This window comes from Puma concolor, chromosome A2 (genome assembly GCF_028749965.1).
Source record: "Puma concolor isolate L17-30 chromosome A2, mPumCon1.1.hap2, whole genome shotgun sequence".
Classification (NCBI taxonomy): domain Eukaryota; kingdom Metazoa; phylum Chordata; class Mammalia; order Carnivora; family Felidae; genus Puma; species Puma concolor.
In genome coordinates, this window is record NC_141668.1 from 170,017,551 (window position 1) to 170,045,274 (window position 27,724).

Below are 27,724 nucleotides of genomic sequence, written 5' to 3' on the forward strand. Positions count from 1 at the left end.
AGACACCAGGCAGCCCCCTGCAGACCCTCGGCACCAACGCACTGCCCAGCACCCACCACGGCCAGCGACAGGAAATAAGCCAGAGGGGGCCACGGCATTTAGGAACAGAATTTATTCCAATTTAAAACAGAATTCATTTCAGGAGAAAGATATGAAAAGTCAATTTCCATCAGGTATCTCTGGATTAAGGGGTCAGGGCCCCGACACGATGAGCAAAGCCTGCCGTCCAGCCCGCCCGACCTCGGCAGCCTTGGCCCCAGGACGTTGGCATTGAGCTAACGTGCCCATCCCCCAGCGCTCACAATACATGCATTTCAAATGACAAAAGGTTTAAAAACAGTATTTTTATATAATATTCTTCTTTAAAATAGGTTAAGGTTTAAATCGTCTGAAATCAGGCCTGTGTAATATACAAGTATAACCGGAGAACGTCTGCCGGCGGCCTGCCGGAGCATCCCCGCACGATCCCCGCACGGCCGCGGGGGGGGGGGGGGGGGGGTCGTTGGCACTGGGAGCAGGCGCGGCTTCCCCTCTGCTGGGGATCTGACGACGACGCGGCGGGAGGGGCGGGAGGCCCGCACTCTCGAGAAAGCCCACCAGGGTGTAAAACAACACAAACAAACCTCACAAGATGGGCGAGGGAGGGGCCCAGACCACGTGGTCCCCCCGCTGACATTGGCACAGAACTGGTCTCGCACCCCCCGCGGCGCACAGCACCCGCCCCCCCCCCCCAGGGTTCCGGGAGCACCAGGCTCTGGCTTTGGGGTGCTTGGCATACTGCTCCCTCTGGGAAAAGTGAATACTTTGGGTGCCTCAGGCCCGCGGCGCACGTCACCCTGAGAGCCCAATCCGGTTCCCTGGCGATCCGGGCCCCAGAGAGGCGCTAAGACATGGAGGTGCCCACCCAGCCAGGACCCTGCGTTCCCCGCTGCTGGCCCACAGCACACACCTCGCATACACACACGGCACAAGGGCCCTTTCGGTAGAGGCACCGAGGGACGACTGGCACAGAAAGCGGGGGCCCTGCCCCCCCTGCCAATTCTGCCCCCAGAGAGGGCCGATCACCAGGAACGCAGCCACCCCGCCCTCAAGGGACTCTGTGCGGGAGCCACAAGACTCGTCCTTCCTCCTCCGGAGCACAGAGGAAGCGGGCCAGGCACACAGGACCGGCGTCTGGGCTGGTGGTTGAGCTGTTTCCACCGTGTTCGAAGACGGCCCCAATAAGCAGCAGCCACACAGACCGCTAACGCGCCGCGGCCAGATGTCCTGGGCGGGCCCAAGGCATCACCGGCGGTTCATCCCTGTTACTTTGTGCAAATCAAAACAACCAACCCACAGAAAAACACTGTAGTGCTTGCTCAGTCTACATCAGATGAAACAGCCACCTCATCCCACCCCACCCCCCCAAAACAGCCCCCTGCTTGTTCCCAACCTCTGAGCCCCTCGGAAGAAGGGGGCTCAGGCAAGGCGGCCCCGGCTCTGGCTCAGTGCGTGGCCGTGGCCGTGGCCAGGCCTGGAAACCACCAGGGGGCCGAGGCGCCAGCTACCGGCCTCCACACGGCCTGGCCACCGCGGGCCCTCGATGGCTCTGGGCAAAGTGCGTGTGCTGCGTGCTCGCTTCCCGGGGTGGGGCTCGGGGCGGACCTGCAAGACGTGGGGGCAAGTGCTTGCTGCCGGAAGCCTCCGAGAACCCCGCCAGGGGCGACTCCTCCGCTCCTGCCTCCAGGGGACAGACCTGAGAAGATTCTGAAAAAGTCCCCACCCCACTCGCACTGTTTCCAAACTGCTTTCAAAACAGAACACATCAAAAGTGACTCCCAGTCCAAAGGGGCCTCCTTCTGGCCTCCTGGATGCAGCGGGGTGCCCTCGGCCAGGGCCGGAGGGTACGCGACCCTCGGGGGTGTGCGGATGGCAGCCTGCAGGGCCCTGGGAGGGCCCCCAGAGGTCTGCGGGGGCGGGGAGGGCTGAGAGCCAGGCCGACTCCCTGACCAAAGAGTGGGCACACTGCGTTTTCCTTCCTCACCAAAAAAAAAAAAAAAAAAGGTTAGGCACTTCCCAGGGCGGGCAGCGGGGGGCGCCACCCACCCCCACTTCTTGGAGTCCAGGGTGTCAATAACTTAGGAAGAGAAAGAGAGAGAAGTCACAGTCCCCAGGCCTCCGCCGCCGCGCCTGTGAGGGAAACGACCAAGAAACGAGGGGAGGGCAAGCCGGGGAGTCCGAGGCCGGCGGCTGGCTCTGTCCCCGCGTGACCGCCGGGAGGCCGCCGGCCCGGGGCCGCTCGTCTCCACTTGTCTCCATCCGTTCTTCTGCTTCCTTTTTTTTTCTTTTTTTCTTGTTTAATTTTTTTAGAAAAAAGCGAGCCCCGAGTCAAGGCCAAGAAAAGGCGGCCTTGCCGCTGACACAGGTGAGAAGGTGCACGAGGTGTAAGAAAGAAAGACGTACGTCCCCTGATAACTGTGAAATAAAAACCATTTGTTAAAAATATGAAAACGAAATCAACCGGTCTGCGGGCGGAGCCGGGACAGCCGGCCGGGCGCGGCGCCCCAAGGAGGGGCCCGCCTGGGGCTCCCCCTCTTCCCTCGGGCGGCCGCGGCGAGGTCACACGAGGTTGTACTCCTTCAGGTTGAGCTGCAGGATGGTGTCCTTGACGGCCGCGAACACGAAGCGGATGTTCTCCGTGTCGGTGGCGCATGTGAAATGGGAGTAGATGATCTTGTCGCTGTCGGGGTTCAGGTCCACGAACATCTTCAGGATGAACTCCCTGGCGGCCTGGGCGTCCCGCTGTGGCCCTGGGGGAGGTGGAGGCGGGTGAGGCCCCGCCCCCGCCGCGCACGCGCACGCGCAGAGGCACCGCCTCCTCCCTGCTCCCATGAGGGCCCCGCGTGGAGGCCACAGGCCCCGAGCTGCGGTCTCCCGAGGCGGCAGCTCCACCAGCGCCTACCGGCCTCCACGCAGGTCACCGCCCCCCCTCCCCCACGCCTCTCGGTCGGCTGTTACGTCGGACAGCCCACCACCTCCAAACCGCACGCACCTTCCTCCCCACCGCGTCCCCGACACACCCCCGTCCCAACACGGACGGGCACGTGGCCACACGCATGCACACACGGCCCCATGCGCCCCTGCACACGCGTGCACACTTGCACAGCCCCGTCCCAGCTGTCGGCCCACAGCCACGCGACAACAGTCCACCAGCCGGACAAGGCCAATGGGGAGGGAGCGGCCAGACCCCGACCGCCCCGGCCTGTGTCATCTCCCTGTCCTGTGTCCTGGGAGGCAGCTGCGGGGATGCCGAAGGGCAAGGTGGGGGCCGTCTCTGCTCACTTTTGCCTTCTGCTGGACCCTGGGCACTCTGTGGGCCACCCCTTCGCTGCCACTGCCTCGCTCCCTCCCACTGCAGGGGTGGGAGGCGGGGCGTACTGCCGGCTGGGTGGCGGCCTGGGAGCACAGCGTCCGGGTGGGTCCCTCTGCCACCCGCCCCTCCGCCGCTGTGCACCAGCCGGGTCCCTCCGCCGCTGTGCACCAGCCGGGTCCCTCCGCCGCTGTGCACCAGCCGGGTCCCTCCGCCGCTGTGCACCAGCCGGGTCCCTCCGCCGCTGTGCACCAGCCGGGTCCCTCTGCCGCTGTGCACCAGGCGCAGCGCACGCCCTCCCCAAGAGGACGCCCCCGCTGGGGACACAGAGGCTCGGGAAGGAGCACCGAGGCAGGGGGCCCGTGAAGCCACCAGGGCTCCCGGAAGCTCCCGGGCTCGCACTAACTGAGCCACCAGCCTCTGCCAGGGCCCGCGCGAAACACCGTCCTCACCCGCGTCCCCGCATCGCAGGCACTGAGGCCCCGAGAGCACGCGGGACGAGCGCCCGGCGGCAGAGGGGCGGAGGAGGCCGGCTCACCGTCGAACTCCGGGAAGTAGTCCACCAGGTGGGAGTGCAGGATCTTGTCCTCCAGCAGGTCCTTCTTGTTGAGGAACAGGATGACCGAGGAGTTCTGGAACCAGGGGTAGGTGATGATGGTCCGGAACAGGGCTTTGCTCTCCTCCATGCGGTTCTGCGGGAAGGAGGGGGTGAGCGTGGGCGGGGCCGCGGCCGCAGGGAGGGGAGGAAGCGGAGGAAGGTGCCTCACCTCGTTGTCCGACTCCACCAGCACTTGGTCGTACTCACTCAGGGCCACGAGGAACATGATGGACGTCACGTTCTCAAAGCAGTGGATCCACTTCCTCCGCTCCGACCGCTGCCCCCCCACGTCCACCATCCTGCGGGGGACAGGAGCCCGGCGGGGCTCAGCACCCACGCCCGCAGACAGACATCTGCGAGGCCTCGGGGGGGCCGCCCCCCCCGCCCCCCCCCCCCCCCCCGCACCTGTCAGGGTCGGCAGGGCCCCTGCGGGACACGCTGCCCTGGCCGGGGGCACTGCATTCAGGCACCCGCCCCTGAAGGAGTCCCAGGACTGGGGAGCCCGGGCGCCCAGGCGCTCGGGGAGGGGGGGGGGGCAACCCCTGGAGACCCATCCCCTCGTCTGCGCATCGTGCACAGATGTCTGTGACACACGGGGAACGGTCTCGATCTCCACAGGAGGACGGAGATAAACCGTCGCGCGATGAGCCTCCGCATCACAAGGGGGCGGCCCGGAGAGCAGGACCAACACGCGGAAAGTAACAGTACTAACAACACGCTCACAAGCAGAAGGAGCAGCAGGGGGAGGCCACACCAGGGACACCCCATCACGCAGGCCTGCCTGCAGGGATTGGCCGCTGGCTACCTACCCGGGAGTTGCCTGGCCCCAGCCCCGGCCCCGAGAAGGCAGGGGTCCCCGCGAAGGCAGGGGTTCCGGCCGCGGCTGCCGCGGGGGCTGCAGGGAGGGGCTGACACTCGGGGCTGTCGCCGGCCCGGCCCACGGGAGCGGGGCTTCCTGGCAGAGCGCTCCCCCCCGGGAGACTCCAGAGAGCACAGGTGGATGGCGGATGTGCCAGGGTGACGCTGAACGGACGGGACAGTGGTGACAGGAGGGTGGGGACTGGCCGGGGGCCCCGTGCGAGGGCCAGTCCGGGGAGTGCCATCAGGGCTGACGGCATCTGGGGCCACGGCCTTACTGGAAAGCGAGGCCTCCCCGGTGTGCAGCAGGGTCTCCACGCAAGGCCCCTGTTTGGGACCAGGCCCATCTCCTCACACGCCGGGGCCGTCAGGCCATTACTCGGTGCCGCCCCAACTCCGCTGAGGGCCCGGACCCAAGCTCAGTGCCAGGGCCCGGAGGCCGTCTCCACGAGTGCGCGGCTGGAGCGGAAGAATGCAGCTAACGAAGGGTGGGGAACAGCAGTGGCAGAGGGTGGGGGCCCACGACAGAGCTCGGGCACCGCACAGAGAGGGGGCGACAGGGAAATGGTGCGAAGAAGAGGGGACACACCCAGCTCAGGCTCGGGCAGGGGAGGGGGAGGACACAGCAGGCACAGGACACGCAGAGGTCAGGGTGAGGCCGCGAGGAGTCCCTGAAATGGGGGCTCGGGGGAACCCTCGTCAAGCCGCAGCCTGTGCTCTGGAGACCTCAGGTATGAACTCTGAGGTCACAACCCCGCCGAGGATCTAATTAAAACAGAAAGCTGTCACCAGGAAACCGGGCTGTCGGACACACACAGGGCGGGTGCCCACAGCTTCTGAAGGTTCCGGGGACCCCAGAGGGCTTCCGACAGAGGCCCGGCAGGTAAGAGAGGGTGCGGACGACGGGGAGGGGTGAAGGCCAAAGGGCCCCTTGGAACACAGCCAACAGAGCTGGCGCTTTGAGGCCACGGAGCGGGGCGCCGTGGCCGGGGACAGGGGCCACGGCTGACCGCCTCTTTGGGACCCCCGCCCAGGAGGCACCGGCCCCTTCCCCAGGGTGAGCCTGCACACAAGGAGCAGAGGGCGCCGTGCCGGGGGCGCTGGGCTGAACGTCCTCCAAACCAGCGCACCCAGAACCGGGCACGGGACCCGCCGTGGGAGCAGAGCCACTGCAGAGGTCACTGGTTAGGAGGAGATCACACTAGACAGGGTGGCCCTACTGCGATCACCACTGTCTTGTCTTTACAGGAAGGGGGACAGCTGGCCGTAGACACATGGGGAGAGGCTGCGTGGCCACAGAGGCAGAGACGGGGTGGTGCGCCTACAAGCCAGGGGGTGCCAAGGATGGCCGGCGACCCCTGGGAGCCGGGAGACGCAAGGAACAGACCGTTCCGGCCTCGGAAGGAACCAGCTGTGCCCTCGCCTCAACCAGCTCTGCCTCCGGAGCCAGGACAGAAACGACCGCCCACCTGTGCTCCTTTGTTACGGTGGCCCAGCAGACACGCGCCTGCCCTCTGCCACTTAGCGACTCTCCACCAGCTGGGACCCCACTGAGAGGCCGGCCCAGGTCCTCAAGGACCTCAAGGCACCAAGTCTACTCTGGCCACACGACTCTGGCCCCAAGCGAGAACCGCCGCACCCCTTCTGCCAACGTGCCACGAGCCACAGTGGGCCCGAGAGCCAGAGTCCAGGACCCTCCTGTCACCCAGCTCTGTGTGGGTCCCCAGGGCCGTCAGGAAGCCCGCACTGCCCTGAAGCGTATCCAGGTCTGGCGGGAACTCCAGATCACCCTCCCTCGTCTGCGGCCCCGTCACAGAGGGCCCCCCGGAAGACCCTCCCCTCCAGGCCGCCTCTGGCCAGCTCCGCCACGACCCGCGCCACTACTGGGACACGGCTCACGTGGAAACTCGGTGGCAGCTGTATGAGCCTTCTCTCCCATCGGGGCAGGACGCTCCCTGGGAGCAGAGGCCGGGACCCAGTGAGTCGCACTGTCTCCACAGCAGGTGCTTGGGCCCCTCCCTCCTGCAGTTCACAGAGCCCCAGGCAGCCCCAAGGCCACCACCCCCAGGGAACCAGGGCGCAGGTACCTGAAGATGATGTTCTCCAGGTCGAAAGGGTACTCGATGATGCCGGTGGTGGGCACTCGGACCCGCAGCACGTCCTGCTGGGTGGGCAGGTAGCCCGAGGTGGCAATGCGGTCCACGTCGGCCAGGTAGCTGTAACACGGCAGGGACGAGGCTGTTCGGGCCAGCGCGTGTGGGGTGGGGGGACGGCCCGGCCACCACGGTCCCCCCAGCAGCCCTCACTAGCAGGGGTGAAGCAGCCCCGCCCTGGGTCCCGTGGCCAGGGGAGCCGCACGACTCGAGCCGGCTCTGAGGGACTCTCTCCCAGGGGACTTTCCAAAACGAACCTTCTCGTTCTAGCACAGTAGCAGAGGCTCACAGAAAAGTGGCCACAGCAGACGCTCGGGCACAGCCAGGCTGCCTACAGTGACCACGTCTCGCCAGCGTGGCCCACGTGTCACGAGCAGCAGGCGCCCGACAACCCCGTCGTGGCCCTGGCTGGGACCCGCGGGGCGGGCGCCCTACTCACTACTTGGCGGAGTCCGAGAGCTGATACTCGCGCCTCCGGTCGTAGCACTCCTGGATGCCAGGGTCGTCCCACAGGGTCTTGATGGCGTGGACATACCGGTGCTCGAACGTCGTCACCTTCTCCACATCGACCTCACGGATCAGGAGCGCGTTGGCCTGCGAGCGTGGGCAGGGAGAGCCGTGGGCTCGCCGGGGCCCGGCCACACGGGGCGCCCGACCAAGGCGGGCCGTCACCCGGTCAGGCGGGGGCAAGGGTGGGTGGCAGCGGCTGTGCCCCTGTGAGCAGGGCCCGGGAACGAGGCGGTGCCCACGGGGGGTGCCCGGCTGGGTCAGGGCCCTGCTCCGCGGGGCAGCAGGCGGGACCGGAGGAGACCGCGCACACGCACAAGCAGATCCTGTAAAAGGCACCGAGGGCAAACGGGACGACGGGACGAACACCACCGCCAGCCAGAGCAGGAACCGAGTCGGGGAGCCGCTGTCTGGCCCGCACCCCCCCCCCCCCCCCCCCCCGCCCCCGCCTGGCACACAGGAGGCTGGGGGTGGAGCTTGGGCCGAGGAACCTGCCAGCGGAGGGGGAGGGGCTGGAGCTGAGCTAATCACCGCGGCCAGTGGCTTCTTCACTCACAACTACGACAGGAACCCGCACAGCGCCCCCGAACCTCCAGGGCGAGGGGAGCCGCTCCTGGGGAACCAGGCCCCGAGGGATGCCCCAGACACGCACGCACACACACGCACACACGTATACACACGTGTGCACACACACAACAGCGAGGCAGGTGGCTCAGGAGACTCTCCATTCCTCCTCCAGCCCGCTCCACGTGCCTGTCCTCAGGGTGGTCAGGCCCACACAACCGGCCGCCAGCTGAGGGACCAGGGAGGACACACCCGGACAGAACTCAAAATGGGGAACGAGGGAGCCCTAGCCAGGGCGCCGAAGGCCAGCAGGCTCCTCCTGGACTTGAGGGCTGCCCCCACTTGTCCCCCCTCCAAATGATGCTCTCCGGTCCCCCGGCCGTGGCCTCCAGCCCTCACCTGCCTCTCGGTCAGGGGCCTGGAGAAGCAGGCACCACCCCCGAAAACCCACTGACTGTGCACACGTGGAGATCGGGGACGGTGATCTGCTTCTGTAAGAGCCCAGAGAGGAGTGTTGTCAGCTTTGTGGCCACACTGTGTCTGCCAATGCAGCGAAAGCCACTGGGGACTCTACGTAAACGAGTAAGCGTGGTGAGAACGAATAAAACTGTTTACAGAAACAGGCCACAGCCGGTGGCCCCTGTTCTGGACGCTGACGGACACCTACGGTCCAAACACGGGACCCGCGGGACACACGGTCGGGACGCTGGAGGGGGCCTCGGCGATGCAGGTCACACTGACCCAGACCCAGAGGACAAGAGATTCCAGCAGGCCCCGTACGCGCGGCTCACGGCCAGGACGGCAGGGACCCCCCAACAAGCCCAACATCGGGCCCTGCTGAGGGGTCCCCGATCATCTGTGAACCAGGCGTAAAGGGAGGAAGGTGCCAATCGGAGATACATCAGCAATCCAGTTGATTGACCTTCTTAAGCCTCGAAGCAAACGGATTAATTTAAACCACCTCATGTTAGCCCAGGGCAGACTTCTGGGGCTGAACGAAACACTCCAAAAACAGATCTACAAAAGCAAAGCCGAGGGAGGCCAGCAGCGCGAGCCCACTGGTGCGGGGCCGACGGGGACGCTGCGGCGAGAGCGGGCTGGTAGCTCCGCCCAAGGGCAGACGCCGAGCTGCCCTGGGACCGCCCCCCGGTCTCCACTCCTGACAACAGGCCCCCGAGAGCGGAGAACAGGTGTGCCAACGAAAACCTGCACGTGAGCGTCTCAACAGCAGGATTCACAAGAGCCAAAACGTGGAAACGACCCAAGAGTGCATCAGGCGGTGAGTGGATTCACACAGCGTGTCCTCCACGCACGGGCACGCCCACAGATGAACGTGTCCACCGCGCACGCGCACGTCCCTCGGCCGCGAGCAGGAGCGAGGCGCCCGCCCCCACCGCCCCGCGGACGGACCCCGAACACGCGACGCTCAGGGAGGGAACCGGTCACGAGAGGCCACGCGGCGTGTGAGTCCGCGTGTGCGAAACGTCCGGAACAGGCTCATCCGCGGACAGGAAGGGGGCTCGTGGGGGCCGGGGGAGGAAGGGGTAGGGGAGGTCACGGCTGAGGGGGACAGGGCTTCTTTCTGGGGGGAGGGAGTGTTCCCCCATGGCTGTGGTAGTGGCTTCACAGCTCTGTGCGTCAGAAACCCGTGCACTGCACACTTAAGTGGAGGCCTGCACGGTGGCTGAATTCTGTCCCAACAGCTGTTAGTGGAAAAGAAAGGAACGGGGGTGGGCGGCACCTGGGTGGCACCTGGGTGGCTCCGTCAGTTAAGCGTCTGACTTCCGGCTCAGGTCATGATCTCCAGGTTCATGAGCTCAAGCCCCGCCTCTGGCTCGGCGCTGACAGCTCGGGGACTGGAGCCTGCTTCGGATTCTGTGTCTCCCTCTCTCTCTGCCCCCCCCCCATCACGCATTCTCTCTCTCTCTCTCTCTCTCTCTCTCTCTCCAAATAAATAAACATTAAAAAAAAAAAGAAAAGAAGAAGGAAGGAAAGGCGTCTGGGTGGCTGTCGTTAGGCGTCCAACTCTTGATTTCGGCTCAGGTCATGATCTCACGGTTTGTGGGACAGAACCCCACGTCGGGCTCCGTGCTGACAGCGTGGAGCCTGCTTGAGATTCTCTCCCTCCCTCTCTGCCCGTCCCCCCACTCACAGGTGCGCTCCCTCGCTCGCTCTCCCTTTTAAAATAAATAAACTTAAAAAAAAAAGGAAGGGAAATGCCCCCTCCCTTGGGATCACCCAGAGCATCACACAGGGTGCTGAGGGGCCCGTCCCCCGGCCGGCTTCCCTGCCGTAGGACGGGAGCGCTAAGGCCCGGCCAGGACGGGCCCGCACAGGCGCTGCGAGCAGGCAGGCCCCGGCAGGGACCGGGGACGGGGGCCGGGGGCCGGGCCCCACGCCGCGTCCAGCCCGCCCGCTCCCGCCCGAGAGCCTCACCTTGTTCTGCTCGTATTTGTACAGGATCTTCAGGGTCTCCATGGCGCGGATCATGGCCTGCATGGCGGTGAAGATGTTCTGATACACGAGCTTGGTGAAGCCCCGCTTGTCCTCCTCCGAGTAGCCCGCCCCGTGGATGATGCGCATCTGCTTGATGAACGTGCTCTTCCCGCTCTCGCCCGTGCCTGCAGAGCAGGGTGCGTGAGGACAGGCCGGAGCCAAGGCCGGGGGCCCACCCGGCAGAGGAGGGCCCACGGGGGAGTCAGAGCCCAAGAGCCCAAGGGCCCAAGGGCCCAAGAGCTCGGCGCTCGGGGCGGGCGTGGGATACGCGTGGCTGGCACACAGCTGATCTGGGAGGCGCGTCCCCCGTCTTACCTCCCTCGTGTCCCCAAGCATACGACCCTGCCACACGATGGGAAACTGGGGCTGGGGGGCTGGCGCCTGCGATGCGTCCGGCACCGAGGTACGACACGGGCAGGTACCCCAAGCGTCCGGCCCAGCCACCTGGCAGGGGTGACTGGCCTCCGTGAGCGCTTGCCGGGTACGCTGGGTCTGGTGCCCCAGGGAGGCACGGGGCCATGTCTCCGCCACATGCCACCGCCCCTGGACTCTCAGGTGACAAGCCACTCGTCCTCCAGGGCCCCCACGGCCGGCCGGCCCCCCAGACCTTCCCACGCCCGCCGTGGACACCAAGCGTCACGTGGCGACATCTCCGCGGGCCCCCGACCAGGGGCCCCACCGAAGCCGGCCTTCCTTTGGGTCAAGAGTCGGGTATCCGCACAGAAGTCTGGACGCTCTAAGGACCGAATATGTCCCCACAAAGGTCCCCGAAAGCTCCTTCCCCCTTAGCCCTGAAATCACAAACCCACCCAGCGTCACGCCGCCTGCTGAGCGCTCCACGCTCACCCGGAGCAACCGCAGCACCAGGAGTCCAAGCCCCGTGTCCCACGCCCACCCAGAAGCCACGCCAAACCCGGCGTCCGCTCCCTTCTCCGGCCCGCTGAGCTGGCACGCACAACATCAGCCCCGGGGTCTCCCTTCTCCCCCGTAAGCACAAGCGGCCGCGGGGCTCACCGGGCTGCTCCAGGGCAGCACGCTGGCCCCCGCCTCAGCCTCCAGGATCAAAAGGATCGGAGGAGAGCCAGCTGGAAAGGGGCTACGTGGCCACCGCACCCTCATCCCGGCCCCACAGAGCCCCGGACCGGCACGCTCTGATCTCGCCGCGGCACAACGCAGCCGGGGCTCCCCTCCTGCGTCGGCCTCGCACCCCCAGGTGGAGGGGGCACCCCACACTCAGGGCCAGCCACTGCAGAGGCTGTTAATGCCCACGGACCTCCATGACGCCCCCTTCCCGAGGGGGAGACCGAGGCCCCGGCAGCGAGCGCAGGCCGGACTCCGTGACTCACTTGCAGCCGACAGAGGACAGATGACGGCGCGTCACTTCCGAGACTAGGTCCGCACCGCCCGGCACCACTGGCCGAGGGGAAGGGGGGGCACCACACCGAGCACGCTCGAGCGGCGCTGGGCGGAGAGGCCACGGGGGGGGGGACCGCAGCCGGACGTGGCCGACACGTGCTCTGCAACCCATGAGGGACCCCAAACCAGGGCCACCCAGACCCCGGACCCCCAGAGACTAAGTCCCGGAGTGACGTGATCACACAGCAGAGACAACCTGTAACTCCTGAGAGCGCGACGCCTGAAACTGCTGTCTGACGACCCTCCACGGGACCCACTCGCAGACCGAGGCCCCAGACCCGCCCCACCCACTGCTCAGGCTTATTTTCACCGCTCTGGGTCGGTCCACGCACCTGCCGCGCCGTGGCCCGTGAGGCGATCCGCGCTCCACAAAGCCCCGTGCCCTGGGGGTGGACAGCCCTCCCTGCACGCAGAGCCGTGGCCGCTGCCCGAGTCGGGGGCTCTCTCTGCAGGTGTCTGCGGCCGGCACCCTCCGCAGCCCAGGAGCTTCCGCAGACCAGTCCTGCGGGCCCCGCATGTCCACACTGTCCTGCGGCCGGGAGGCCCTGAGCCACTATCTGAGTGACTGACCCCACTCGGGAGACCCGAGCCCCTAATGAGACAGCACGAAGCGAGGCCTTGGCTGCCTCTCTGGTTCCTTCATCAACTGCCTCGGATCTGCCGCGGGGTAAGTGAAACGACCTCGGGTCCCCTTGGGTCCGTCATCAGGTAACGTGGTTACCCGCCCGCCCTCCTCCGTCCACCCCCCTTCAAACAATTCGCCTCTGCTGTGAAAGTGACAGGAGGCCACCTGCGTGCCCTGACCGGCCCCCCGCCCCTCGGCGAGGGTCCCACACTGCTCCCCCTCACCACACACCGCGGGGAGGGGTGTGCGTGCTAGGAACGCAGTTTCTCCCGTGCCTTCCTCCTGGCCAGCGCCTGTCCCCTGGGCGCTGCTGACCCCAGGCCGACTCACTCTCTGGGGGGCGACCCGGGCACTGTGGGGGTCGCTGTGGGGGTCGGGCAGCATCCCCGGCCGCACCCGCTCGATGGCAGGAGCCCCCCAGTGTGACAACCACAGATCCCCAGACACAGCCCAGTGACCTCCAGGGGGCAGGACTGCCCCGAGAAGCCCTACTTTTGACAAAAACGCTGCTGCAGGAAAACTGCCCGGCTGGTCTGCTCTGGTCTGTTCGGGAGGCTCGCTCCCAGGAAACAGCTAACCAGGTACCCGCGTTACAGCCGCAGCCCCTGACGCAGCCCCGCAGGTCAGCCCGACGTGCAGACACGGCAGGTCGCACGCCGAGGCCACAAGGCACCGCCCCGAGGGCAGCACACGCGGGAACCTCGGGACGGGAGAGGCCAAGGCCACGGCTCCCACAAGAGGCGGGGGGGGATGGGGGGGACCACGGGAGGGGCCTGTAGACCGCACCGTGTGCAGCCGAGGACCGACCTCACACCGGCTCCTTAAAAATGAAGGCAAGGGGTGCCTGGGGGCCCCGTCGGTTAAGCTTCCAAGCCTTCATTTCGGTTCAGGTCATAACCCCACAGTTCGTGAGCTCAGGCCGCAAGCTGGGCTCCACGATGCTGACAGTGGGGGCCCTGCTGGGGATTCTCTCTCTCCCCCTCTCTCTCTCTGACCCTCCCCCACCTGTGCGGGCGCTTACACACATGCACACGTGCTCTCTCGCTCTCAAAATATATAAATAAGCTTATTTAAAACATTAAAAAATTGGGGGACGCCTGGGTGGCTCAACTGGTTAAGCGTCCGACTCTTGATTTCGGCTCAGGTCATGATCTCATGGCCGGGAGTTCAAGCCCCACATCAGGCTCTGCATTGACAACACGGAGTCCGCTTAGGAGTCTCTCTCTAACACTCTCTCTGCCCCTACACTGCTTGGGCGCTCTCTCAAAATAAGTAAACTCGGAAAAAAAAATAAATTAAAAACAAAATGTGTAAAAAAAAAAAAATCAAAAAATTTTGTAATTAAAATTACAGAACAAAAATAAAAATGAAGGCAAAAGAGGGAAGCAGCCCCCCATGGAGGCTCCGGGGGCCGTACACACACGTCCACACACACGTGTGCACACCCGCACATGTACACAAGGGCACACGAGTGCGCACACCCACACCCACGCCCACGTCAATCAGCACAACATACTGCTGTGAGCCCCGGGCGGGGGGGGGGGGGGGACGGGGGACAGGAGGTGAGGCAGGTGTGCCCGTGAAGGGGCCCTCGATACCGAGCCAGAGCAGCCTCACATGTGGTACGGAGCCGGGCTGAGGGAGGACAGGGGGTGGCAGGGACACTCTCCGTAAAACCGAGATATAAGCAGGACGTCAGGGAAGCCTGAAACACACAGTCAGCTCCCGGAGAGGTCGGGGGCACCGGACAAGCTGCGTGGCCGAGGTCACACGGTCCCCACCTAGCCCTGCTGTCTAGTCTGGGAACGCCCCCCCACACGGCGGAGCAGCCACAGCAAAGACCGAGGCTGTGGTCAAACTCCAGCAGAAGCGAAGTGCACAGAGACAACGTGAGACGATGTGCCAACTACCCTGATGTGAGATAACGCGTTAACTGACCCGATTGCAGCAATCATTCTGTGGTACGTGAGCGCATCGAATCATCAAGCTACACACCTTAAACCTGCTCAGCATCGACATCGCTCACGTGTCAATAAAGCCGAGGGGAAGAAAGACGCAAAAGGGTCCAGCATGGCCGACAGTCCCCATCTGCCTGGGACACGGGGTAATCAGTGACCCTGCCCACGGCAGCCACGGAGAAAGGAGGGAACGGAGAGAAAGGCAGGTGTGGACAGGTGAGGACCTCAGAGAAAAATGCCACGTATCGCGTGTGGCGTACACTCTGGGCCTACGTCAACGGAGCAGGAAGCCTCCCAGGCCCGGTGCCGCAGCACAGCAGACGGGAGCCAGCAGGGCCCTCTGCCCTGGCACAGGCCAGGCCCACTGCCCAGGAGGCGCTGGGCCACCGCAGCGTCCGGGAGGGAGGGGAGGGAGGGCTGGACGCAGGGGACCAGGCTCCGTGCAAGACTGAGCGGGCCGAAGCAACCCAGGCTCGTTTTGCACATGCCCCGTTTCCGGGGCCAACTGAGCCCCTGCCGTATCTGTCGTCACGTAGCGCCTGGAAGCTGGGACTGGGGCCTGCGACAGAATCCCTGGCCCCGGGAACTGCCACACACCTGACCCGATGTGCACCTGCCCACAAGCGTCTCGGAGGCCAGGCCTGCCTGGACCTCACGGCTGAGCCCGTCTGGAACCAGCCGCTCACCCAGCCCCGCGCCATGGTCGACGCCCCGGGTTCCACTCAGCCCTGCCCCCCTCACCTCCCACGGGGCTCTCTCCTGCCCGACCCGCCGCCCCGCTCAGTCTCCAGCCTCCGGTGCAACCTGGCTGGCCCACGCTCACACCCGCCCTGAAAGACATCTGGTTGCACGTGCCCTCCTGGCTCAAAACCTTCTGGCTGCCCACCAGGGAGGGAAGGCCCCACCTCGTGCCCAAGCGTGTGACACACCCAAGACCGGGCCCCACTCCCCCACGCAGACTCGCCTACCGCGCCCCTCCTCGCCCCCAGCCACGCAGGCACAGCTGCCCCGGACCCAGGAGCTCCAAAGTCGCTCGCTCCGACAAAGACCGGTGTCTTCACTCCAGCACCCACGTGTGACCTCCTGGAACTTTCCTACAGCCGCCGAGAAACGGCATCGGCCCGGAGGCCCCCCACGGCCCCCACGGCCCCCACGTCCAGGCAGGTGGTTACAGCGGCCCAGCCGTGCTGCGGAGCGCACTCAGAGCCTAGTGGGAACCCCCGTGGACGCAGGGTGAGATCAGTGGCGGGGGTCCCTGCGGTGGGGCGCCCTGGGCCGAGTGATGAAATCACACCGCCTCCCTGGAAGGAACCGTGCCGGCGCCAGGTCCTAGCTGGGGGCAGACCCCAAGTCCACGACCGTGGGCCCCTGGCCTGCCTGCTGCTCATTATTTCAAGGAGATGTCCGTGGGCACTTGTGCCCCCAGGGGACATAAGCCGTCCCCAGTGCGACTGGAGCCTCCTTCGCAGAAACGCAACCTCAGGTCTTCCTAGAAGTGCCCTCGGCCCCCTGACACTCCACCCCTTCTCGCTCCAGACGATGCCACCCCAGTTATTCATGCGGCGGGGGGGGGGGGGTCTGCCCAAAGCCGCCTGCCTCCAGCCCCCGCCCCCCAGGCCAGCTCACGGAAGATGCTGCACAAGCTTTTTGTGAATGAACAGAACGAACTTGGCCCCCATCCAACGGGCTGGCTCCGCCAAGCATCCCCCGCGGGTCCTCCTCATCCCGGTGCCGGGCGGGGGACTCGACTAGTTGTTAACTCAGGGACAGGGAGCCCCTGGGGGGCAGCCCAGCCTGGCGCCTGCCCCACAGGATCAGATGGGACGCAGCAGGACCGGGAGCCCGTGGACACCCCCCGGGTGCGCTCTGACGCATCCCTGGCAGGAGGGCCGCATCTGACCCACGCCCAGCTGAGACAAGTTAAAGAAGAGGGAAGAAAGTGGAAGCCAGATTTGGAGGAGATGCCGCTGTCCACCCTCACTAGGGACCGAGCTCTGGGGGATGGGCAGGGGGTGGGGGGCGAGGAGGAAGGAAGTGTGAGCCCTAGCCCCAGACGGGCGGGAAAGGGACCCAACGCCGTCGGGGCCAAGGCCTAACAGGCAGGAAGCATGGGACCGCTGAACCCTGGACCCCGGGGGCAGGCCGCCACGGTTCCGGCTTGTGGGCAGTGAAGCCGGGAGCTCCTGGGACTGCGGGGAGACCACGCGAGAGCACCCCTGCGACCTGGGACTCCCGGATACCCCTGGGACCTCAAGCTGTGCCAGCAAGTCTGATATCAGAGACGGGACGCTGACCTTACCCGGGAGGACAGAGACACTGTAAAGCCCTCGAGCAGCTGAGGATGGCAAGTCAAGCCCACTCATTCCTTCGGTGACACCACTGTCCCCACATCCCCTCTGGCGAGGCGCAGAGGGATACACTCTGGAGGGTCACACAGCCAGGGACCGTCGGACCTCCACAGCCTGGGGCCATCTGACCTCGGCGTTGGGGCGGAGCGCTCGTCGCTCGGGTGTGGGGCCCAGAGAGCGAGAAGACACCAGTGTGCACCTCGATGACGAGGGAGAGGGGGGAGGACACCCCGGGGCTGGGGCCGCGGGGCGCAGACGCCGGGCCGTGACGTCGGTTGTTCCTCCCAGCCCAACGGTGGGACAGCTGTCCCTGCCGATGTTGGTGGGCGTCCTTCACCCCACACGTGTCACTGCGCCCCCGCTTTTGCCCCCGTGTGCCAAGTCCTACTGTAGCCCTTCCTGGGGCACCGAGGTACCCAGGACCCTGTGAGCCCCCAGTCCTGCCCAGCCCCCCATCCAGCCCAGCTGGGGAAGAGGGACGGGGCCCGCACAGCTCACCGACACCTCCACAGAGGCTCGGAGGACAGGCCAGCTGGGCAGAGATGGCGAGAGCCTCCCGTTTACGCTCCTGCCCCAAGGGACTCTGGGAGTGTTCTAACCTGACACCTCCTGTCCCTCTCAACATGATGCCCCGGGGCCAACACGAGGCCAGTTCCCAGGGGACCGGCCGGAGCTGCCCCTTCAGAGGAGTCTGCGAGTGCCCGGGGCACAGAGCGTCATCCAGCTGCCAGGGCTCAGGAAAGGTAAGGAGGAAAGGCAGTGAGACGGTGAGTCCCCGTGCTGCAGGACAGGGTGGCCCTGCTCAGGGGCGGAGGGAACTGCCAGCCAGGTGGACGGTGTGGTCGAACAGACATGAGATGGCGGCCCCCGTCTGTCCCTCCCCGCCACCCTTACTTCCGATTTCCAGAAGACAACGCCGAGACCGGGAGTCACGCAGAACAGAAACCCCACCCCACACCTGCCGGCCGGGTGCTCAGGGGTGGGGACAGGTGCCTCCCAGGGCCGTCGCAGCTGCTTTCATAGGGGACATGGTGCAAAGTGCCCAGGAGGACGGGCAGCGACAGGATCAAAGGGCTCCCTCTGCCTGCCGAGCACCTGCTGTGTGCCAGGGGCCTCAGTGGCACCATCACACTTAATCCTGGGACAGTCATTCCCATCAGACAGAGGAGGAAACCGAGGGCGGGAGCCGTGGTCCCGCCCCAGAGCCAGCGCCCCCCGACTGCTCCGAGCCGGCTACACAGGGAGCCCTCAAAGCAAGCCCCCCACACCCACCAGCAGGAGCCCCCGAGGAGGGTAACCATGAGCTGTCCGCTGGGGTCCCCATCCGTTCACATCGGAGCAGAGGGCCACAGGTGAGATGGCATCGGGCCCACCTGAGCAGGGAGGCTCGGGTCCCCAAGGGCTGTGGTGGCAGCACCAAGTCACTCCCGTCCCTCTTCCCTGGGGGATGTGAATTCCGTTAGCAAATGGAAGTCACCGGCCACCGTTCCTGAGACTGCAGGCTCTGCACCGGGGGCCGGGGTGGCGGAGACCCGAAGGTGGGGAGCAGCAGCGGGAGCAAGGACGACACCGCACGGCGACTGAGTGGCCGTGAGATGGGACCCAGACGCGGGCCGGATGCCCCACAGGGGACAGATACGGTGGCTGCCCCGGAAGACAGGCACCGGGACCGTGGGCACAGGAGCTACAAACACCTGCGAGAGGCTGCACACCTGAGGGCTGGGATGGCGGTTCTGTGAGCAGCCCGAGCCCACGGACCCCAGAGGCTGGCTGTCCTAGGCTCCCGGGCCGCCCTGCCCGCCGGGACAGCCGTACCCGCAGATGGGGCCCCTCCTCCCGAGGGCAGTGGGTCCGGCTCAGTCCACCCACTCAGTCCACCCGGCGTGGCCCGGAGCCCCAGACCGGACCCGCCCGCCCCGGCTGAACTTTGCACCGGGCACCATCTGGGACCGAGGGGGACAAACACACCTCCCCTCCCCCTCCCCGGAGTTCTGTAAGCGCCAAACGCCAGGCACCACGAGCGGCGATGCCCGTGGCCGCGCTCCTGGGGCTGCACCGGGGAGGGCTCCACCACAAAAACATGAAAGTGAAACCTCTTGCGGTTAAATATCTGAGGCAGAACACTTCCTCATGTCCCACCGCAGCCCGGCTGGGCACGGCGCACGCGGGGAAGGAGCAGAGCCTGGAAAGGCCTCGATCTTCCATCAGTGCATCTGTGCAACGGGAGCTCAGCGCCCGGGGCACACCTGGCGGCCCCGCGGGAAGGAGAGAGAGCCGCGTCCAGGCGCTGGCGTCCTCCCGCACGTGCAGGGAAACTGAGGGAGGGGGAGCTCTGAGGGCAGCGCGGGGCTCCCGCAGCACTAACGCGGACTGCGCCCCAAGAAAGCACACCCTCTGGGCAGGAGAAACGAAATCTGAATTTAAGGGGCGTCAGGCACATCCTGGGGTGGGTCACGGGCCCGCCGCAGCCCAGGGGCTCCCCGAGGTGCCTCCCGCTCTCCGGGGTCGCAGGGCGCGCAGCATGACCGCCCTGCCAGGAGCCGGCGGCCACGCTCCACACGCTCCACGCTCGGCGCCTCGAAGCCCCAGGAGGCGCGCCCTTCCCACCAGGGCCACCACACCCCATGCCAGATTCCGGGCCTTTCCACTGCCCTTTGGGGGCCGGCGCAGCCGACAGGAAGCCTGTGGAACTGACCGCCCTGCTTTATTTAGAAGTCCCAGAGCCGCGGAGGCTCAGCCGGGCCGTTCGCTGCCACCTCCAGTGACCGGGGTTCCCGTGAAGATCTCGATTTTCAAATAAACCCGCCCTAAGGAACAGACGAGGGGCACCCCCAAGTGACAGAAACACAACAGCAAAGGACCTGGCCAGAAGAGGTCACGGGAGGCAGAAGCCAGCCAGGCCTGCCCGGGACCCCTGTCCCTAGAGCTCCTAACGGGGTTTCAGCCCGCAGGCCACGGGGTCTTCCCGCGCACAATTCTGAGTCCTCAGGACCCAGATCCCGGGAGCTGGCCCCGCTCAGCCGTGCCCTCTACTCCCGCTCCGGACAGGACAAAACGGTAACCAGGGCACGGCCTGACCAGCAGCACCCAGAGAGCTGAATGCGCGCATCGCACACGTTCACACACACATGGCCTACCAAACACGCACGTGTGTATGCAGCTTTCTGGTGGACAAATGGAGAACTCGCTTCGAAAGCCCTCCCCAAACACCTGACGAGCCTACACCCCAGCTCCAGAGCCCGCACTGGACCCCATGTGCTGGCACGGAGCATGGCCTGGGGCGGGGGGGGGGGAGGGGTTCCCAACGGGGGCGACCCTGCCTCCAGGGCACCCCGGGCATTTGCTGCTGTGCTCTATGCCACAGACCTTCACCTTGGACCCGCAGGCCCACCCCTTCGTTTTCCCATCTGCCCCCCATGCCTAGCACGTCACGGCCTCGGGGACGGGTGCATGACCCCCCACGGTGCAGGCTGGCAGGGGGACGGCTGGGTGCCTCTCCAGGGTCACGGGGCGGCAGAGGTGTGGGGCTGTAAACAGGCACCACCCCCGCCCACAGGCAGGCACCAACACTTTCAGCAGGTGGCCCCGCTGGGTCCCCCAATCCAGGGACACTGGAGACGCACACCAAGGCTGCAGAAGCGTGAGCTGCTGACCTGCCCCCTCGAACCCCACTCAGCCCAAAGCCTGCGTGCTCAGGACAGGTGGCGGGAGCACCTGGAGGCTCACACAGCCCCCAGGCAAAGGCCAACTGGTGGTACCCTTACGAGGCCGAGAACTTCCGAAGCCCCCTCCCATGATAAAGTCTGTGTCACACTGGGAAAGCCAGCCAGAGCCATGCTGTCCCCCTAAAGACCCCTCGGCCCCACTGCAAGTCTCCCCCAAACGTGAAGATTACTCTCTGCCTGTCTTTTCTGCAAGGATGGCCTATTTTGCAGTCTTCGAGTAAATCGGGACGTATGTTTGGAAAAAAAACAACAGGAAAGGTACTTCATCAAATGGGGGGCCCACGTGGGTTACCACAAGCAAGAAACGCAATGCACCCCCCTCAAGACCTGCCACCTCCCAAAGGGCCACCCACCACTCATTCACCTGCAGGCTCGGCTCCTCTAAACCCCCCGCCACTCTCTGGGCTCACCCGCCTGGGCCAGCCGCCCGCTCCCACTCTGGGCCCGTCCAGGCTACCCCTGAGGGCGAGTGAGCATTTCCAGCCTTCCCCGTGGTGCAGGGCGCAGGGCTGGGGAGAGCAGGGCAGGGCCAGGGTTTCTGTTTTGTAAACGACCTTCCTGCCTTTGGCGGTGGTGCCCTGCGACAGCCCTCGCTAGGGTGACAGCACTTTGCCAACAGCCGGGCCCACTCGTCCCTACAACAGGTGTGCCTTGGGGCGATGGGACAGGAATCTTCTGCAGGAGGAGGCCGACCTGGGAGAGCCCGCTCTCACCAAGACAGAAGGAAGGGGTTTGCGGAAGGGTGGTGAGCTGGCCGCTTCTAAGAATCTGGGATAGTTCCTGCAGTGCCCGCACCCTGGCCTCAGCCCGAAACAGAAACCCCGAGGGAACGGAAGGCTGTCTTCTCCCGGAAGGGATGTAAAACCGTTCAAGGAGGTTCTCCCCGCAGCGGGAATGGGGTGCTAGACGGGGGACAGACCCCCCGCACACAGGAACAGGGCTCCACCTGCTGGGAAGAACCGAGACAAGATCCCGGGAGGTGAGGGTGACAGCCCAGAGGTCCGCTGCTGAGCAGACGCTGGGGCAGCGACCGGCTAGACTCGGTAAAGCAGGGACAGACGGCCAGCCCTGCGTGGTGAGAAGTGGCACAGGGCTGACCCTCGAGGGTTCTGGGTCCCTTCCCAGGCAGTAGAGGCAGGGGCTGACCCCACAAGGGCCCGGACATCTGATGTGGACGGCAGAAGTAGGGGAGGATTCCCGAGGCCCGACGCGGACAGCACAGGCACGGCTGACCCCACAGGGGCTGGGACTTGCCGTGGACAGCACCGGGCAGGGCCGGCCCCGGAGGAGGCTGGGGCCTGATCTGGACAGCACGGGCAAGGCTGACCGCGCAGGGGCTGGGACTTGCCGTGGACAGCACCGGCAAGGCCGGCCCCGGAGGAGGCTGGGCCGTGCTGCGGACAGCACGGGCAGGGACGGGGGCCCGCCGCGGACGGCACGGGCCGCGGGCAGCACGGCGGGGGCGGCCCCACCCGGCCGGCGCGGACGCCCGCTGGCCAGCGGGACCCCGGCAGGCCCGGCCCCACTCACCGAGCAGCAGCAGCTTGAGCTCGCGCCGGGCGTCGCGCTTGTCCCGCCGCAGCTGCTTCTCGATCTCGGCGTTGATCCGCTTGGACTCCTTCACCTCATCGCTCAGGCAACACGCCATCATGGACTCCAGAGTCATCGTCCCGGCCCCGGCCGCCCGCCGGCCGCCCCCGCCGCCGCCGCCGCCGCCGCCGCAGCCCCCCGGCCCGGCCCTGGCCCTGGCCCGGAGCCGCCCCGGCCGCGCCCGCCTGGCCCTAGGCGTTCGGCCCCCGGGGCCGGCCGGTCCGCCTCGGCCGCCTACGAGCGCCGGTCCCCGCTCGGCCGCGCACTCCCGCCCAGCTGCCCCGCGCCCGCGCCCGCGCCGCCGCCGCCGCCGCCGCCGCCAACCGCAGCCGCCGCGACCGAGCGACAAGCGGTGCACAACCTAACCCGCGCCTGGACAACGCCGACGGGCGGGCAGTGCGGCCAATGGGAGGGGGCGGTGACCCGCGCGCCCGCCGCGGGGGCGGGACTAGCGGCTGCGCTGGGCGGGGCGACGCGCGGGCGGGGCGGGGCGCGGCGCGGCGGGCGCGCCCGCGGGTTAGGTTGCGCCGACGTGGGAAGGGGGACGCGCAGCCGGGAGCCGGGCGGGGCCGCCCGGGATTGTGGGAATGTGGCGGACTCGGCCGGCCGGCTCGTCTGTGCTCGGCTCCGCGCGGCCCCGCTCGGGCGGGCCGCTGGGCCCCGGAGCGAGCGGCGTGGACCCCGTAGCTGCCGTCGCGGCACCTGGGGACCTCGGCCCGCCGCGAGACGCTGCGGTACCAGCGCTCACGGTCTCCCGGGAGGCGCCTTGGCATTGCCTGGCCGGAAACGAACCTTCCTCTCATCCGCTAAGCTTTAAAGGAACGCCTCCTGTATATGGGGCCCGAGCCCAGCACTAAAGCAGCGCCTGCTATATGCCCAGCAGGAAACAAGCATTAATGGTACACTGACTATAAACCAGGCACCGAAGCAGGCATTACTCCAGCGCCAACTGTATACCAGCCACTTACAAAGCGTTAACGCAGTGCCTGCTCTTTGCGGGGTATTATGTTCCATATGCATATGAAGCAAGCGTTAATGGAGAGCCTGCTGTAAACCAGGCAGGGACCAGGCATTCACGTAGCACCTGCTGTATACCAGATGTGGCCTATGCATTGGAGCAGCATCTGCTTTCCAATTAGGCATGGGCCGAGCACTAATGTTAATACCTGCTATGTACCGGACAGGGCAAAAGCGTTCTGGAGTGCCTACTGTAAACCAGGCACGGACCAGTGCAGCGCCTGCTGTGTTCAGGCAGGAGACAAGCATTAATGAGATGCCTATTGTATACCCAGCACGCTTTAAGCCCTTTGAACCAGCCCTACTGCCCAGTTGATTTATTGGAACGTAGCCAGGCCCTCTCACGTAAGTATGGACCTGGGCCTCTTTCACCCTGAACCCATGGAGTTGTATAGTTCCGACAGCCCTAAAATGCTTACCATCTGGCCTCTCCCCAAAAGAGACCTAGAACAAGGTTCCAACACAGAGAGGGTGCTCCATCAACGTGTTTTGAATGACAGAAAGAGAATAAAAGGGCCTGAAGTGTTCCTAGTGCAGGCAGACAAGGAAACGGAGGCTCCACGAGGCACGGGTCCCTGCAATGGCATCTCTCCCAGCCCTGACCCAGCAGGACGCCCACCTCCTCTCCCCGCCTGGCCATGCCCAGATCCACAGCAAGCCGCACCTTGACTTGCTGTTCTAGCCTATCTTGAGATATGAGGTGAGGGGAGGGTCAAAGGCTCCATTTATTAGTTGACTGGGTGTGTGGGAAGATGGGCTCCTTGAAACTCTCCTCTCTGGGACTTCCATCCGCACCTGAGTGGGACACACAGCCAGGGCAAGGGGCCTGGGGCTCCCCCCCACGAATAGACAAAAGTTCCGGGTGTTGTTTGCCATCCACGGGTGACCACCAGACCGTGAGCTCCAGGAAGGCAATGACCACATGTGTCTTGGTCCCCGTGGGGTCGCCAAGTCCAGCAGCGTCTTGGGCTTCCTTCCTGCGCCAGCGACACTCCTGTGCGCCAGGTGCTGGCTGGACAGTGACGAGTGAAATCACTTACTCATGGTGTGAGCGCCACGTGTGCAGGGAACTTTGTCCGTCTCATTCCCTGTGGTGCCCCCAGCACGAAAACAGCACCGGCATACAGTGGGTGCTCGATAAATGTTTATGAAAACAGCAAAGGAGCCCAGCTCCCTTGCCTGCTTCTTCTCTGTCTCTGGAGAAAAAAGCAATCGCTATAATCTCTTGCCTCCTGTGTTCCTGTTTCTCGCTGCTGTCGGCCTCCTCCGTATGCAGGGCTTAAGCCTCAGGATGGAATCTTCCTTTGGCGGCTCACTCTTGGGTGGACTGTAGGTGGGCGACTTCACTTCTCTGGGCATGTTTCCCCATCCGTCAAGTGGGCATAATACTCCTTCTTTGTCAGAGAGCTGTTGTAAATAGCCAGGGAGATGATTCTCGAGAAGCACACAGTAGAAGCTTAACGTTTGCTTAAATGTTTAAATACTCATGGACGGTGGCAGATTACCCCTACAATGGCCCCCAGAGAGCCCTGCTTCCTGGTATTCACGGCCTTATGTAATTCACCCGCCAGCTAGGATGTGGCTCGAATTTAGCGATTGTGATTTACTTCTGATACACCGACTACGGAAGATGCGGGTTCCAGGATTTGGTGACACGGTGTTTCTGGATTCCATCTTGGGCTCCCTCTTGAGTTCGTAGTGTCTGCTGGAGAAGCTGGGTGGGGTGGGGTGGAGGCTCCCGCCAGCGCCCAGTGAGGCCCCAGTTGAAGGGGGCGGGGGGGGGACCCTCAGATGAAGCCACCCTGGCTGACAGTGTGACTGCCATTTCATGACAGATCCGAGCCACGACCATCCATCTAGGTGCTCTCCAAGCTCTGACCCTCAGCTGCCGTGTGAGGCGATGAATGTTTCTTGTTCTAAAGCATCAGGTTTCGGGGTGATTTGTTACACAGAAGTTGGTAACTAACGCGCGCACCCAAGAGAAATGAAAACAGAAAGCCTCGCTGGCCAAGACCTGCCCTCAGGGGCGCCTGGGCCGCTCAGTCCCTTGAGCATTCAGCTTTGGCTCAGGTCATGGTCACGTGGCTCGTGAGTTCGAGCCCCCCATCGGGCTATCTGCTCTCACACAGAGCCCCCTTCGGATCCTCTGTCCCCCCCTCTTTCTCTGCCCCTCCCCCGCTCATGCTCACTCTCTCAAAAATGAAAAACAAAATAACTTCAGAGCGGCTTTGCTCATAACACCCCTAAAGCGGGGGTGACCCAAAGGTCCACCAGCAGGTGAGTGGACAAAGTGTGGTCCACCCATACATTGAAATATCACTCAGCTATAAAAAGGGGAAAGACACACAACAGCCTGAGCGAACCTTCGCTGCCTTCTGCTGAACGCAAGAAGCCAGACACAAAAGAGGATGTGCTGTTCGGCTCCACTTATGTATAATTCTGGGAAATGCCAAGTTCAGAGATCTGGAGTGACTACAAGGAGGTTTCTGGTTGTCTGGGGGGGGGGGGGGGACAGGGCGGGGCACAGGGGGACTTTCTGGGGTGATGGGCGTGGGTTTTCGCCATTTTGATTATGCTGGTGGTTTCACGGAGGTAGACACGTGACAAAAGTCCTCTAATTGTCCACTTTAAACCTGACGTGCGGGGCTCCCGGGTGGCTGAGTCGGTTGAGCGTCCGACTCTTGGTTTTGGCTCAGGTCACGTTCTCAGGGCTGTGGGCTCAAGCCCCAGGTCAGGGTCCACGCTGAGCACAGAGGCCCCTCCTCCCACAGCTCTGCTGGGGAGGGGGGGAGGGGGGCCTGGGAGGAGGAAGTAGGGGGAGGTGCGGGGAGCAGATCCACAGGGGGCGCCTCCTCCTTCTCATCCATTCTCCCAGTGCCTGCTACGGGCAGGGAGCTGGGCGTATACCAGGAAGGGCCCCGGTGGGTAAATAGGGAAACTGAGGTCCACAGAGAGACAGTGAACTGGCTCCAAGGCCCAGGCAGTTGCTAAACGCTGACTTGGGTTTCCCCACCCAGAGAGACAAAGTCCGTGGCTGCCACACCTTGATGGCTGGGAGGCCCTGCCTTCCTGGCTCCTGATGGCCTCCTGGCCTCCGCTGTCCTTGGAAGTTGGCCTCCCGTGCCTTGAGGAGTTCAATTTTATGAGGGGTCCGGAGGCTGGGGGAGAGGCCGTTTCCTGGCACAGAGCAAAGGTGAGGGGGCCCAGGCTGGGGCAGGCAGGTCGGAGGGGCACCCAGGGTCAGAGCGCCAGCCCTGGAGTTGCGTGACAGATGTCTCGGCACTCAAGTCCCTGACCTTCTCCAGACCTCGGTGCTGATTTTCTAGAAAAGAGATCACTAGGGGCGCCTGGGTGGCTCAGTCAGTTGAGCGTCCCACTCTTGATGTTAGCTCAGGTCGTGATCTCACAGTTCATGAATTCGAGCCCCCCATCGGGCTCCACGTTGAACAGCGCGGAGCCTGCTTGGGATTCTCTCTCTCTCTCTCTCTCTCTCTCTCTCTCTGCCCCTCCCCCGCTTGCACTTCAAAAGAAAAACAAGAAAGAAAGAAGGAACTCACCAGCATCACGTGGACACTTAGCGCCCCAGGAGCCTGAGGGAGGCTTGAGTCTTTGTGTGTCCCCAGCGCTGTCCCCAACCCGCAATCGCAGAGGCTCTTGGCGTGCGCATTTTTTCGCTTTCTCAAAGCCGGCGCAGTCCAAGGCGACCGAGGGGCTCTGGGTCCGTGAGTGTTACGGTTTTGTTCCCAGCGCCCGACACCCGGCCTGGTGGGTACCAGGCACTCAGGCGTATGCCTATTGCACACCTCTGTACGTATTAGGTTTTGCTCTCTACCCAAAAAGACATACGGAGGGCCCACGAGCACTTAGGAAAAAGCAAATTAGCCAGAATGGCTAAGACAAAAGAGTCTGACCATACTAAGTGCTGGCAAGAACAGGGGCAACCGGAGCTCTCATCCACAGCGGGCGGGAACACAAAGTGGGGGCGCCCCTGGGGAAAACAGTGCGCTGGGGTCTAAAAAGTTTAAACCTGGGGCGCCTGAGTGGCTCAGTCGGTTGAGCATCTGACTTCGGCTCAGGTCACGATCTCACAGTTCGTGAGTTTGAGCCCCGTGTTAGGCTCTGTGCTGACAGCTCGGAGCCTGGAGCCTGCTTTGGATTCTGTGTCTCCATCTCTCTCTGCCCCTCCCCAGCTTGTGCTCTGTATCTCTGTCTCTCAAAAATGAATAAATGTTAAAAAAAATTTTTTTTTAAATAATAATAAAAAAATTAAAAGTTTAAACCTTTACCTACCACGGGATCACCTACCAAAAAGCACATGAAAAGAGGCTCCGAAAAATTCTGGTTTGCGTGATTGAAAAGAAAAAAAAAAAAGATCCCCAACATCATTAGTTACCAGGGAAATGCAGAGCTCAACTACGGAGAGATGCCACGCCACGAGGAGAAAGGACAGGCAATAGGACAGACAGTAGGACAAGCTGGCCAGGGTGTGGAGGAACCGCGAGCCTCGACCACCTGCTGGC

The 27,724-nt window shown here is 64.5% G+C and overlaps 1 protein-coding gene across 1 annotated transcript; it reads right to left on the reverse strand.

Annotated features, from left to right (window-relative positions):
• Nucleotides 1-97: 97 nt before the first annotated feature.
• On the reverse strand, nt 98-22,527 carry GNA11 (G protein subunit alpha 11). Its single transcript, XM_086699560.1, has 7 exons — nt 22,128-22,527; nt 10,466-10,650; nt 7,398-7,552; nt 6,893-7,021; nt 4,117-4,246; nt 3,888-4,041; nt 98-2,789 (listed from the first exon to the last, which is right to left on the reverse strand). The coding sequence occupies exons 1-7, from the start codon at nt 22,261-22,263 to the stop codon at nt 2,599-2,601; spliced, it is 1,080 nt and encodes a 359-aa protein (XP_086555686.1). The 5' UTR covers nt 22,264-22,527; the 3' UTR covers nt 98-2,598.
• Between the last annotated feature and the right edge of the window lie 5,197 nt (nt 22,528-27,724).

What these genes read in the sequence shown, in the direction of transcription:
- GNA11 (XM_086699560.1), bottom strand. Translation starts at nt 22,263, where the DNA reads ATGACTCTGGAGTCCATGATGGCGTGTTGCCTGAGCGATGAGGTGAAG. An exon ending in GCTCAAGCTGCTGCTGCTCG is followed by an intron (nt 10,651 to 22,127) that starts GTGAGTGGGGCC and finishes CCTGCTCTGCAG; the next exon opens with GCACGGGCGAGAGCGGGAAG. An exon ending in ACAAATACGAGCAGAACAAG is followed by an intron (nt 7,553 to 10,465) that starts GTGAGGCTCTCG and finishes CCACGCTCGCAG; the next exon opens with GCCAACGCGCTCCTGATCCG.